General features: G+C 48.3%; 1 protein-coding gene across 3 annotated transcripts in view; it reads left to right on the forward strand.

Annotated features, from left to right (window-relative positions):
- The window catches only part of DPH6 (diphthamine biosynthesis 6), a 153,061-nt gene that overhangs the window by 63,276 nt on the left and 74,466 nt on the right, over positions 1 to 15,319 (forward strand). For all 3 annotated transcript variants that reach the window (XM_063948057.1, XM_063948058.1, XM_063948059.1), the window contains exons 5-6: positions 6,295 to 6,368; positions 6,899 to 7,017. In XM_063948057.1, the coding sequence (XP_063804127.1) occupies positions 6,295 to 6,368; positions 6,899 to 7,017 (193 nt within the window). The remainder of the gene's footprint in view (positions 1 to 6,294; positions 6,369 to 6,898; positions 7,018 to 15,319) is intronic.

Genomic DNA, 15,319 nt, shown 5'->3' on the forward strand with positions numbered 1-15,319 from the left:
GTCGGATTCCCTGACTGAAAATATTGATACCCTAGATAGGGACAGTATATTATTGCCTATAGAGCATTTAAAAGATGCATTTCTATATATCCGTGATGCACAGCGGAATATTTGCCGACTGGCATCAAGTCTAAGTGCGTTGTCCATTTCTGCCAGTAGAGGGTTATGGACACGACAGTGGTCAGGTGATGCGGATTCCAAACGGCATTTGGAAGTATTGCCTTATTAAGGGGAGGAGTTATTTGGGGTCGGTCTTTCAGACCTGGTGGCCACAGCAACAGCTGGGAAATCCACGTTTGTACCCCAGGTCGCCTCTCAACATAAGAAGACGCCGTATTATCAGGCGCAGTCCTTTCGTGGGCAAGCGGGCAAAAGGTTCCTCATTTCTGCCCCGTGACAGAGGGAGAGGAAAAAGGCTGCAGAAATCAGCCAGTTCCCAGGAACAGAAGCCCTCTCCCGCCTCTGCCAAGCCCTCAGTATGACGCTGGGGCTTTACAAGCAGAATCAGGCACGGTGGGGGCCCGTCTCAATGAATTTCAGCGCGCAGTGGGCTCACTCGCAAGTAGACCCCTGGATCCTTCAGGTGATATCTCAGGGGTACAAATTGGAATTCGAGACGTCTCCCCCTCGCCGTTTCCTAAAGTCGGCTTTACCGATGTCTTCCTCTGACAGGGAGGCAGTTTTGGAAGCCATTCACAAGCTGTATTCCCAGCAGGTGATAATCAAGGTACCCCTCCTGCAACAGGGAACGGGGTATTATTCCACACTGTTGTGGTACCGAAGCCGGACGGCTCGGTGAGACCGATTCTAAATCTAAAATCTTGAACACTTACATACGGAGGTTCAAATTCAAGATTGAGTCACTCAGAGCAGTGATTGCGAACCTGGAAGAAGGGGACTACATGATGTCTCGGGACATCAAGGATGCTTACCTTCATGTCCCAATTTACCCTTCTCACCAAGGGTACCTCAGGTTTGTGGTACAGAACTGTCACTATCAGTTTCAGACGCTGCCGTATGGATGGTCCACGGCACCCCGGGTCTTTACCAAGGTAATGGCCGAAATGATGATACTCCTTCGAAGGAAGGGAATTTTAGTTATCCCTTACTTGGACGATTCCCTGATAAGGGTAAGATCCAGGGAACAGTTGGAGGTCGGTGTAGCACTATCTCAGGTAGTGTTGCGGCAGCACGATTGGTTTCTCAATATTCCAAAATCGCAGCTGATTCCGACGACTCGTCTTCTGTTCCTAGGGATGATCCTGGACACAGTCCAGAAAAAGGTGTTTCTCCCGGAGGAGAAAGTCAGGGAGTTATCCGAGCTAGTCGGGAACCTCCTATAACCGAGCCAAGTTCTCAGTACATCAATGAAAGGGTTCTGGGAACAATGGTGGCTTCCTACGAAGCAATCCCATTCGGCAGATTCCACGCAAGAACTTTACAGTGGGACCTGCTGGACAAATGGTCCGGGTCGCATCTTCAGATGCATCAGCGGATAGCCCTGTCACCAAGCACAAGGGTGTCTCTCCTGTGGTGGTTGCAGAGTGCTCATCTTCTAGAGGGCCGCAGATTCGACATTCAGGACTGGGTCCTGGTGACCACGGATGCCAGCCTGCGAGGCTGGGGAGCAGTCACACAGGGAAGGAATTTCCAGAGCTTATGGTCAAGCCTGGAGACATCACTTCACATAAATATCCTGAAGCTAAGGGCCATTTACAATGCTCTAAGCTCAGCAAGACCTCTGCTTCAAGGTCACCCGGAGTTGTTCCTTTCGGACAACATCACGGCAGTCACCCACGTAAACAGACAGGGTGACACAAGAAGCAAGAGGGCAATGGCAGAAGCTGCAAGGATTCTTCGCTGGGCGGAAAATCATGTGATAGCACTGTCAGCAGTATTAATTCCGGGAGTGGACAACTGGGAAGCAGACTTCCTCAGCAGCCACGACCTCCACCCGGGAGAGTGGGGACTTCACCCAGAAGTCTTCCACATGTCTATAAAACTCGACAAGTATTGCGCCAAGTCAAGGGACCCTCAGGCAATAGCTGTAGACGCTCTGGTAACACAGTGGGTGTACCAGTCAGTGTATGTGTTCCCTCCTCTGCCTCTCATACCCAAGGTACTGAGAATTATAAGATGGAGAGGAGTAAGCACTATATTCGTGGCTCCGGATTGGCCAAGAAGGACTTGGTAACCGGAACTTCAAGAGATGCTCACGGAGGATCCGTGGCCTCTACCTCTAAGAAGGGACCTGCTCCAGCAAGGACCCTGTCTGTTCCAAGACTTACCGCGGCTGCGTTGAACGCCGGATCCTGAAGGAGAAAGGCATTCCGGATGAAGTCATTCCTATCCTGATCAAAGCCAGGAAAGATATAACCGCAAAACATTATCACCGCATTTGGCGAAAATATGTTGCATGGTGCGAGGCCAGTAAGGCCCCGACGGAGGAATTTTCAACTGGGTCGATTCCTACATTTCCTGCAAACAGGAGTGTCTATGGGCCTAAAATTGGGGTCCATTAGGGTTCAAATTTCGGCCCTGTCAATTTTCTTCCCAAAAGAACTAGCTTCAGTCCCTGAAGTTCAGACGTTTGTGAAAGGGGTACTGTATATACAGCCTCCTTTTGTGCCTCCAGTGGCACCTTAGGATCTAAATGTAGTTTTTGGGTTCCAAAAGTCACATTGGTTTGAACCACTTAAATATGTGGAGTTAAAATATCTCACATGGAAAGTTGTCATGCTGTTGGCCCTGGCCTGGGCCAGGTGCGTGTCAGAATTGGCGGCTTTATCCTGTAAAAGCCCTCATCTGATTTTCCACTCGGACAGGGCGGAATTGAGGACTTGTCCTCAGTTTCTCCCTAAGGTGGTTTTCAGCGTTTCACCTGAATCAACCTATTGTGGTGCCTGCGGCTACTAGGGACTTGGAGGACTCCAAGTTGCTAGACGTTGTCAGGGCTCTGGAAATATAGGTTTCCAGGACGGCTGGAGTCAGAAAATCTGACTCGTTGTTTATTCTGTATGCACCCAACAAGCTGGGTGCTCCTGCTTCTAAGCAGACTATTGCTCGTTGGATTTGTAGTACAATTCAGCTTGCACATTCTGTGGCAGGCCTGCCACAGCCAAAATCTGTAAAAGCCCATTCCACAAGGAAGGTGGGCTCATCTTGGGCGGCTGCCCGAGGGGTTTCGGCTTTACAACTTTGCCGAGCAGCTACTTGATCAGGAGCAAATACGTTTGTAAAATTCTACAAATTTGATACCCTGGCTGAGGAGGACCTGGAGTTCTCTCATTGGTGCTGCAGAGTCATCCGCACTCTCCCGCCCGTTTGGGAGCTTTGGTATAATCCCCATGGTCCTTACGGAGTCCCCAGCATCCACTAGGACGTCAGAGAAAATAAGAATTTACTTACCGATAATTCTATTTCTCGTAGTCCGTAGTGGATGCTGGGCGCCCATCCCAAGTGCGGATTGTCTGCACTACTGGTACATAGTTATTGTTACCAAAAAATCGGGTTATTGCTGTAGTGAGCCATCTTTTCTAGAGGCTCCTCTGTTATCATGCTTTTAACTTGGTTTAGATCACAAGTTATATGGTGTGATTGGTGTGGCTGGTATGAGTCTTACCCGGGATTCAAAAATCCTTCCTTATTGTGTACGCTCGTCCGGGCACAGTATCCTAACTGAGGCTTGGAGGAGGGTCATAGGGGGAGGAGCCAGTGCACACCAGGTAGTTCTAAAGCTTTACTTTTGTGCCCAGTCTCCTGCGGAGCCGCTATTCCCCATGGTCCTTACGGAGTCCCAGGCATCCACTACGGACTACGAGAAATAGAATTATCGGTAAGTAAATTCTTATTTTACGTTACGCCACACAGTAGCACAATCTAGGTCACATTACACCGCATACAGTGCTCTTGATTCGTGTTACACTACTTTACAACACACAGTAGAGCCTCTTCTTCAGGTCCTGGAGAGGTTGTGGAACTGATTTCCCTCGCCACCTTCTCCCTTCCCATTAGTCGTGCCAGGGCCGATAGTAGGGTGTTCGGCGCCCTCTGCAAAACTACAATGCCTTAACCCCCATACTGTCTAAAGGAACAGTTGCACGCTGAAGGCACACGCTGCAAAAAACAGGTGTGGTATCACAAGGAAGGGGCGTGGCCACACAATATCAGTGCCGCTTATACACATACCCACGGTGGCAGTGCTGTTTATACACATAATAAAGCCCATAATAGCAATGCTGCTTATATACATGCCCACGGTATCAATGCTGCTTATACACATAATGCCCATGATAGCTGTGCCGCTTCTACACATAATAATGCCCATGATAGCAGTGCCTCTTGTACACATGCCCACAGCATCAGTGCCTCTTGTACACATGCCCACAGCATCAGTGCCTCTTGTACACATGGCCACGGTATCGGTGCCGCTTGTACACATGGCCCCGGTATCGTTGTACACGTGCCCACGGTATCAGTGCCACTTGTACACATGCCCACGGTATCAGTGCCGCTTATGCACATAATAAATGCCAACCTCCACTTGCCTCGTGTGTCACTGGTGTTTCTTAACAGCGTCCGCGCGGGTGTCGCTGGTTCGTCTTCAAATGGTCTCATTCACGCCGCAGCCTAGCTAGGGAGTCTGTCAAAGTCTAGTGCCGCCTACCCCCTGATCTATTAGCACGGGAGCCACAGCTCACATTTAGGAGGCAGTGACTGGTAATCATTGTAGAAAACAAGGTTTTCAAAGAGTTGAACTCACTGTTGTGTCAATTGCCCTGAACACAGACGGCTCCTGTGCTTCAGCATGTAGAGGGGCAGGGCCCAGAAACCCGAGTGCACTGCAGGGAGAAAGGTTCACCAGAACAAAGGGACAGAAAGCGTCAGAGAGGGGATACAGCCCCTGCGGATGGACTTTCAGGCTGTTAATGAATCTCCTCCTGTGTGTGCTACTGTGAGGGAGGGATGAAGGGGTGGGGAGATCAGTAGGTGAACAGGAGCTTAATTCTGTCGTCCGACGCTGCTGCCCGTGTCATACAGTCTGACAGGCGCAGTGGCATCCGGCAGCAGCAGGGTCCCAGAGAGAGCAGGGAAAGCGCCTCTCATGCCCGGCGCCTACCTGCTTTGCAGACTCTGCTGAGCGGGTAGCGCCGGGCCTGACTGTGAGATACTTGCTATGTCCGATTTTGACTATGCGATTTCCCTTGAACTCCCCCAGAGCTCAGATAGCGCGGATAGTACAGATATTGACTATCTGTGCTTGAGATTTTGTCTATGTACGATTTTAACTAAGTGCCAATTTTGACTATAGTTTGTACTAGATAGTACACTAGATAGTCAAGATTGACTTGCCTGCACAGTCTATCTAGCCTTGCGATACCGACCCCATGGGAGCGAGCATCTGTATCGCAAGCTGCCTAACACCTTGAGATATGCACTAACTTTTCATAAGATTTTGACTATATAGTCAGAATCTTACAGATTTATCTCACCGTGTGTACACACCTTTATGGTGCCCATACCCTTGGGCGATGCCCCGCGACGCGACATCGCGGGGCATCGCACCAGCAGTTCAGGTGCGATGAAATTGCACCTGAACTGCCAAAAAGATTACCATGCGATCGCATGGTAATCACGTGATGGGCACGTCACCGCCGGGTGCCTATCGCAGTGCAATATATAGCATGTGTTTCTAGAAACACATGCGATCGCACTGCGATTCGATAAATATTATGTGCAGCACATAATATTTTGAGACGCGATATTCGACCGGCGTGCCCGCTCATCGCGTCGGAAGGTACTAAAATGTGCATACAATCCTTCCATTTCTCTCACAGATGCGGTCGAAATCGAAGGCTAGTACCGATAATCTCATAAGTGTATGGGCACCATTAGATGTAGAAGAATCTCTGAATTTAGGATTTCCAGAGATTCTTCTAACCCAATTTAGGCATAGGGGTTTATGTATCAAGCAGTGAAAAGAGTGGAGAAGTGAAACAGTGGAGAAGTCCCCCACAACAACCAATCATTTTTGAGGTAGCATTTATCAAGTGCATTCTATGAAATCATAGGTAGCAGTTTGCTCACTTTGGGCGAATTCTCCGCTGATGCACTTCTCCACTCTCTTCACTGCTTGACACATTGCCCCCATCGTGGTGTAGAGTTGAGAAATTTCTGGCTTCCAATGTCTGAGATTTGATTCATTATTGCAGTGGTGTAATTAATGGCAGATCTTGAACTTAATATCCATGGCATTGGCTTCTGATATGGACTGACAGAATGTTTATTTTTCAGGAGAAGGAGGCTGTGGATTCTGTCTCTGTTGGAGCTATTCTCTCAGACTACCAGCGAGTACGAGTGGAAAACGTGTAAGCGTTTATATATACTGAGGGCTATTTAAACGTGATGCTTATGTGTTTTGTTCTTTTTATAAAGTTTTATGGTAATATCTTAGGGATTCTTGTATGAGGCGGTGATACTTAAGGGGGGTACACACGTAGCGATGTGTGCTTAAATTCTAAGCAATCTGACTAGATTGCTTAGAAAAGAAACACACATCGCTCTGTGTATGCCCCATAGCGATAGTGATGCGCAGCCCCACGCTTCGCTATCGCTGACTCTAGATTGACCTGCATGCAGGCACAATCTAATTAGATCGCTCAGTTCACCACTGGGTGAAGTGAGCACAACCCCCCCTTGTATAGCGCACATAGCGCTGTGTGCTGACCAGGTGGAGAAAGGTGTGCTGAACGTTCTGTGATAGATCGCTCAGCACACATCTCCCGATGTGTACCCCCCTTTACGCCTTTTTACAAAATGCTGTTTTAAATTTGACTTTCTGAGCTTAATATATGAATAGCTTTATATTTACCAAAAGGATGCTTCTGTCTCTCTCCAGGTGTCAGCGCCTTAGTCTTCAGCCTTTAGCTTTCCTTTGGCGTAGGAGACAAGAGGACCTATTGGATGAAATTATATCCAGTGGTGTGCAGGCCATCCTCATCAAGGTAGCTGCAATTGGTAAGAGGGAACAGCAGTATGGGCAGACATTGTTAGGGATCCAACATTTCCACAGTACTGTGTCTTTGTCAATCTGTTATGTGATGGGATGATTGCAGTGTGTTGTAGCCTATCTGGAGAGTTATACCCCACACCAGAGGATCCAACAGAGCCGGGGTTAGGGTGTTCGGTTCCCACCTGCAATTGATAAATTTGCGTCTTTCTTCCCATACAGAATAAAAGGACAGCGTGCGCTACACAAAAGGGGTGTGGTCACACAATGGTAACCCCAATCAAAATTAGCGGTAGTACAATCTTATTCGCAATACAAGTAGTGCACCTGATTCATATTACACCACATAGTAGTGACCCCTAACTCACGTTACGTCACACAGTAGTGTCCCTTATACACAATGCCCACAGTAGTGTTTGTTATACACATAATGTCCACAGTAGTAGTGCCCCTTACACATAACGCCCACAGTAGTAGTGACACTTACACATAACGCCCACAGTAGTAGTGACACTTACACTAATGCCCACAGTATTGGTGCCACACGTAATGTCCACAGGAGTAGTGCCTCTTACACTTAAGCCAACAGTAGTAGTGCCACACATAATACCCACAGTAGTGGTGTCATACCTAATGCCCACAGTACTAGTGCCGCTTACACATATGTCCACAGGAGGGGAGGGGGGGCGGGAGGGGGTGTGGTAAATACATGGGAGATCAGTGCCAGGTGGACTGGTGACTGAAGAGCTGCTTCATACAGGTGCAGCGTGGAGGAAAGAGGAGGAAGGAAGGTATCTACCAGCGCCGGTGGCTGTCATACAAGTGCAGCGGGGAGGAAAGGGGAAGAGACATCAGAAGAGCTGTGCTTCACGCTGCCGGTGCTGCTGTCTGTCATACATATTCTTTATCGCTCCCACAGCCAATAGATGGCTCCCAACAGAGCAAGTCAATTGTTGAACAGGTGACGGCACCTGTGTTTCAGCTCGCACTCCCTGGAGGTGATAAGTGACCCATTTGGGCATCCGAATGGCACTTTTCACATCGCGCCAAACACTTTGGTCAGGTTTAGCCTTTTTATTCTGCTAAACCCAGGCTATCTGGGCGCGAACACAGTGAAACAAACACCCCTCCCCCCATTTGAATATCAGCCCCCCCCCCCTCCGATCTTCCGTGACTTTAAACAGGAAATTGGGCGAGATAAAAGCATTGAATTCTCCTCTGTGTATTTTTTGGGGTCAGCATGAGCCTCATTTATACAATCACATCTTGACTGTTCTAGCCCTGTTAGCATGCCTCTAACATTCCCCGTCCTGCCTCTCAAGTGTGGCAAGTGTAAGTGGCAGATCGCATAAATCTGCATAGGCACATGTCTTCACCCACTTTGTGGCATGCGCACAGCGCTTTGATGCAAGATATGCTCTGCAAGGCGCCGAATGGTCCTCAATACATGAGGCAATATGTCCTTGTCACAATCATCAACTTATTTTGATGTAAAAGAACACTTCAGACACACAGGTGCTGTAAGTTGTCTCTCACTAGTACGCTGTCTCTTTCATGAGACGTCTCCCTCGCAAGTTTTGCACAACAGTTCTACCTACGGATCTGTTGAAGGCGCAAGTTTTGCAAACAATTTGTGAGTTCTCGCCTGAGTACAGGAGTGGTTGTGCCGGTACCTCAGTCCCAGAGAAGCAGAGGTTATTACTCAACCTTGTTTCTAGTCCGAAAACCAAATGGGTCATTCCGGCCTATACTCAACCTCAAATCCCTGAACAAGTTTGTGAGAGTGTCCAGGTTTCGTATAGGAAACACTGCGCTCAATTGTGCTGGCTATGGAACCCGGAGACTATATAGTATCCCTGGATATTCAGGATGCATACCTGTATATACCTATTGCCATGTCACACCAGCAGTTTCTGCCGTTTGCTATTTGCAACCTACATTTTCAATTCCAGGCTCTACCATTTGGACTGGCTACGGCTCCTCGGATCTTACCATGTCATGGCAGTGATGACTGCACATCTCCGTCGCCAGGGGATCAAAATTCTGCCGTATCTGGACGACCTGCTGATTCTGGCAAATTCCCATGATGTCCTCCTCAGTCATCTACAACTGACGGTAAACTTCCTGCAAGCCCACGGGTGGCTTATCAATTGGAAGAAGTCCTCGCTGGTCCCAGCTCAGAGCATGGTGCACCTGTGCGCACTTGTGGACACACAGAGTCAACGGCTATTTCTGTCTCCAGAAAAGGTCCTGAAGCTTCAGGACAGGATAAGATGCTTCCTTTGTCGTCCCAGAGTATCGATACACTCGGCGATGCAAGTACTTGGCCTGATGGTGTCGGCATTCAACATGGTCAAGTACGCTCAATGTCATTCCCGCCCACTACAGAGTTTAATCCTTTACATATCGGATGGCCTACCTCATCGGATCAGATCTCAGATGATCACGTTGAATCCGGAGGTTTGTCTGTCGCTGACCTGGTGGCTACAGGACCAGCGATTAAGCATGGGCCCAGCCTTCTGGATCCCTGACTGGGTCCTGCTGATAACGGACGCCAGTCTAAGGGTATGGGGTGCGGTGTTGGAGCAACACTCGTTGCAGTAATATGTTTCTCATACATACTTGAATTTTTTTTTTTTATTGCTTATTATACTAATGTATAACCTGTGACTGATTGCTAGTGTGATTGCGTACTTTACTATTTTCTATCAGTTTCTGTGAATTCCGATCCTCAATGCTGGTGCAAAGCAGGGAGGAATCGGATTGTATGTCACTTTAACACATTTTAAAGTAATTGCAGTCACAATTTGTGTAGTTAACACTGTAAAGGTGTGTGATTTATTTATCATGTCTAAGAGAGGCAAGGGTGAGGAGGCTACACTCTCCACAGCAGCACCAACACTCATGTCATGTTTGTCTTGCAAAGCTGGGTTAACCTCTCAGGATCTGGTTCAAAATGGATTATGTGCAAATTGTTTTAGCTTTCACCAAAGCCTCTTGAATAATCCGAGGCAGGCACAGGTTCAGGTTGAACCCCCATGGACTACTTTTGCACAGACATTATCCAGTATAGCGAGGCAGATTATGCCAGCTCTTATACCAGGGATAGGTTGCCCTATTAACCCTTACATGCAACATTCCACCTCGGGGTTATCAGATTCAGTACAGGAATCGACAACCTCTCAACAGAAACAGGCTGAAAGGCCGGTGGTAAGTAAATCCATATAGACATAAAAAACATCTTCACAGTCTACACGTTTCAGATGTGGACTCGTCGGAGGATGAGGACTCATCGCACTCCGGGTCTGCATACAGAGAGGAGGAGGAAGGCCTCAGCTCAGTGGACATTCCTGAGCTGATTAGTGCTATGAAAGCCATTCTATCCTTAGAGGAGGCAGCAGAGCCTTTGTTAAAATGTTTGGCAAAAGTAGTGGCAGCCTGGGGATGACCTTTCAATGGCATCTAGAGAGTAAAAATCCCATATTGCACAGATCAGACAGGCAGCTATTTTTATGGAAGATTTACAAAGAATTGTCTCACGGCGCTATGTTGTTAATTCGCTTATATTTATATAGACAAAAATAGGATTTATATTATAGTCTATTATATTCAGCTGCTGAGTGTCAAATATGCTTGTGTGGGCATATATATAAAAAGGTCTCCTATTTTAATAGGGGAACCAACTAAACAATAATATAGAGTAATATAGAGGCCATGGAAATAACCGTAGGCTTATGAAACCAGTCATGTCCGAGAGTCAATCCTGAGTCCGATTAATTAATTGTTTTGAGTGAATTTTACATTTTAAGCCTGATAAAGATAATAATGTTTTATATATACGGATTAATATTGTTTTACTTGTTTATTATTAGGTTTATTTCTCTAACGTCCTAGTGGATGCTGGGGACTCCGTTAGGACCATGGGGAATAGACGGGCTCCGCAGGAGACAGGGCACTTTAAGAAAGAATTAGGAATACTGGTGTGCACTGTCTCCTCCCTCTATGTCCCTCCTCCAGACCTCAGTTAGAATCTGTGCCCGGACAGAGCTGGGTGCACTTTAGTGAGCTCTCCTGAGCTTGCTAATAAGAAAGTATTTTGTTAGGATTTTTTATTTTCAGAGAGATCTGCTGGCAACAGACTCTCTGCTACGTGGGACTGAGGGGAGAGAAGCAAACCTACTAACTGCGGATAGGTCATGCTTCTTAGGCTACTGGACACCATTAGCTCCAGAGGGATCGAACACAGGAACGCACCCTTGGTTGTCCGATCCCAGAGCCGCGCCGCTGTCCCCCTCGCAGAGCCAGAAGCCGGCGTGAGAAGCAAGAAGACGTCAAAAGCGGCGGCAGAAGACTCCAGTATATGACTCCATATGAGGTAGCGCACAGCACTGCAGCTGTGCGCCATTGCTCCCACATTAAACCCACACACTCCGGTCACTGTAGGGTGCAGGGCGCAGGGGGGGGCGCCCTGGGCAGCAATTAGGTACCTCTTGACAAAAGCAGCATATATACAGTTGGGCACTGTATATATGCATGAGCCCCCGCCATTATTTTACACAAAATCGCGGGACAGAAGCCCGCCGCTGAGGGGGCCGGGCTTCTTCCTCAGCACTCACCAGCGCCATTTTCTCTCCACAGCTCCGCTGAGAGGAAGCTCCCCAGGGTCTCCCTGCAGAAGCACGATAGAAGAGGGTGAAAAGAGAGGGGGGGGGCAAATAAATTTGGCGTAAAAACAATATATACAGCAGCTACTGGGTTAACACTACGTTACTGTGTGATTCCTGGGTCATATAGCGCTGGGGTGTGTGCTGGCATACTCTCTCTCTGTCTCTCCAAGGGGCCTTGTGGGGGAACTGTCTTCAAATAGAGCATCCCCTGTGTGTGTGGTGTGTCGGTACGTGTGTGTCGACATGTCTGAGGTAAAAGGCTCCCCTAAGGAGGAGATGGAGCAAATATGTGTGTGTGAGGGTGTCTCCGTCGACAACGCTGACACCTGTTGGATATGTGTAATTAAGTGCTAAGGTGAATTTACTGCACAAAAGATTAGAGAACAGACAGGAAATCTACCCATGTCTGTCCCTCTGTCGCAGAGACCTTCAGTGTCTCTCAATGCTCACTATCCAAAATAATAAACACTGATGTCGACACGGAGATTGACTCCAGTGTCGACTACGATAATGCAAAGTTACAGCCAAAATGGCAGAAAAGTATTCAATATGTGATTATTGTAATAAAAGATGATTTGCATATCACTGATGACTCATCTGTCCCTGACACAAGGGTACACATGTTTAAGGGGAAGAAAGCTGAGGTAAATTTCCCTCCTCCCATGAGGAAAAAGAGCGTGAATCTCCAGACAAGAGACTGCAGTTTCCCACAAAGAATTCTCAGGCAGTATCCTTTCCCCACTAGGGCCAGGATACGATGGGAATCTTCCCCTAGGGTGTCACGTTTGCCCAAAAGGTAACCTGTCGTAACAGCTATTCTCAGGGATCCTGCACAGACCGGCGATTGTGTCAGCATGGGTTTATAGCGCTGGGGCAGCGGGGAAGTATGTAGATCTATATAGATATATGTATATATAGAGATATATATATATATTAAAGATGCTGTCTTAAGAGCTTTTTATATATATATATATATATATATATATATATTTGTCCTTCATCCACTAGAGACAAAGCTATGTCGATTTCTGCCTGACGTGTCCTGTAGAATATGCAATGGACAGATGATGCCGACTTAAGAGGCATATGGAAGGCTGAGGATTGTGTGGAGTAGGGTTCTCGGACCTGGTCTCCACAGCTATAGCTGGTAATTCTGATATTTTGCCTTATATTCCTGCACAGCCTAGGAAAGCACGACATTATCAAATGCAGCCTTTAAAACAAAGAAACAAGAAAGTCCGAGGTGCGTCCTTTCTTGCCAGAGGCGGGGGCAGAGGAAAGAAGCTGCACAACACAGCTAGGTCCCAGGAACAGAAGTCCTCCCCGGCCTCTACAAAAATCCACCGCATGTCGCTGGGGCTCCACAGGCGGAGCTAGGCCCGGTGGGGGCACGCCTGCGTAAGTTCAGCCACAAGTGGGTTCACTCCCTGTTAGATCCCTGGGCAATAGATATTGTGTCTCAGGGATGCAAGCTAGACTTTAAGAAGATGCCCCCTCACCGACGGCCCTGCCGGCTTCCCCCCACGAGAGGGAAACAGTGTTAACTGCAATTCACAAATTGTATCTTCAGCAGGTGGGGGTCAAGGTTCCCCTCCTGCAACAAGGAAAGGGTTATTATTCGACCATGTTTGTAGTACCGAAACCGGTCGGTTCGGTCAGACCCATATTGAATTTAAAATCCCTGAACATATACCTGAAAAGGTTCAAGTTCAAGATGGAATCGCTCAGAGCGGTCATCGCAAGCCTGGAAGGGGGGGATTTTATGGTGTCTCTGGACATAAAGGATGCATACCTTCATGTCCCCATTTATCCACCTCATCAGGCGTACCTCAGATTTGTGGTACAGGATTGTCATTACCCATTCCAGACGTTGCCGTTTGATCTGTCCACGGCACCGAGAATATTTACCAAGGTAATGGCAGAAATTATGGTGCTTCTGCGAAAGCAAGGAGTCACAATTATCCCATACTTGGACGATCTCCTCATAAAGGCGAGGTCCAGAGAGCAGTTGCTGATCAGCGTAGCACACTCTCGGGAAGTGTTGCAACAGCACGGCTGGATTCTGAATATTCCAAAGTCGCAGCTGATTCCTACGACGCGTCTGCCCTTCCTGGGCATGATTCTGGACACAGACCAGAAGAAGGTTTTTCTCCCAGCGGAGAAGGCTCAGGAGCTCGTGACTCTGGTCAGAGGCCTCTTAAAACCAAAACAGGTGTCTGCATCAATGCACGCGAGTCCTGGGAAAGATGGTGGCGTCATACGAATCCATTCCCTTCGGCAGGTTCCATGCGAGGACCTTTCAGTGGGATCTGTTGGACAGGTGGTCCAGATCGCATCTTCAGATGCAGCGGCTGATCACCCTATCCCCCAGGGCCAGGGTGTCTCTTCTGTGGTGGCTGCAGAGTGCTCACCTTATCGAGGGTCGCAGGTTCGGCATTCAGGACTGGGGCCTGGTGACCACGGATACAAGCCTCCGATGGTGGGGGGCAGTCACACAGGGAAGAAATTTCCAGGGTCTGTGGTCAAGTCAGGAGACTTGTCTGCACATCAATATCCTGGAACTAAGGGCCATATACAACGCCCTAAGTCAAGCAGAGCCTCTGCTTCGCAACCAACCGGTGCTGATTCAGGTAGACAACATCACCGCAGTGGCTCATGTAAACCGCCAAGGCGGCACAAGGAGCAGGGTGGCGATGGCGGAAGCCACCAGAATTCTTCGTGGGGCGGAGAATCACGTAAAAGCACTGTCAGCAGTGTTCATTCCGGGAGTGGACAACTGGGAAGCAGACTTCCTCAGCAGGCACAACCTCCACCCGGGAGAGTGGGGACTTCATCAAGAAGTCTTCACACAGATTACAAGTCGTTGGGAACTACCACAGGTGGACATGATGGCATCCCGCCTCAACAAAAAGCTACAAATGTATTGCGCTAGGTCAAGAGACCCTCAGGCGATAGCTGTGGACGCACTAGTGACACCGTGGGTGTTCCAGTCGGTTTATGTGTTTCCTCCTCTGCCTCTCATACCCAAGGTGCTGAGAATCGTAAGAAAAAGAGGAGTGAGAACAATACTCATTGTTCCGGATTGGCCAAGAAGGACTTGGTATCCGGAACTGCAAGAAATGCTCACAGAGGACCCATGGCCTCTGCCTTTCAGACAGGATCTGTTGCAACAGGGGCCCTGTCTGTTCCAAAACTTAGAGCGGCTGCGTTTGACGGTATGGCGATTGAACGCCGGATCCTAGCAGAAAAAGGCATTCCGGATGAGGTTATTCCTACGCTAATAAAGGCTAGGAAGGACGTGACGGCTAAGCATTATCACCGTATATGGCGAAAATATGTTGCTTGGTGTGAGGCCAGGAATGCCCTTACAGAGGAATTCCAGCTGGGCCGTTTCCTTCACTTCCTACAGTCGGGAGTGACTTTGGGCTTAAAATTGGGGTCCATTAAGGTCCAGATTTCAGCCCTGTCCATTTTCTTTCAAAAGGAACTGGCTTCTCTTCCTGAAGTTCAGACGTTTGTAAAGGGAGTGCTGCATATTCAGCCCCTTTTGTGCCACCAGTGGAACCTCGGGATCTTAACGTGGTGTTGAGTTTCCTGAAATCACACTGGTTTGAGCCACTTAAAACCGTGGAGTTAAAATATC

The sequence above is a fragment of the Pseudophryne corroboree genome, chromosome 12, assembly GCF_028390025.1.
Source record: "Pseudophryne corroboree isolate aPseCor3 chromosome 12, aPseCor3.hap2, whole genome shotgun sequence".
NCBI classification, from domain to species: Eukaryota; Metazoa; Chordata; class Amphibia; order Anura; family Myobatrachidae; genus Pseudophryne; species Pseudophryne corroboree.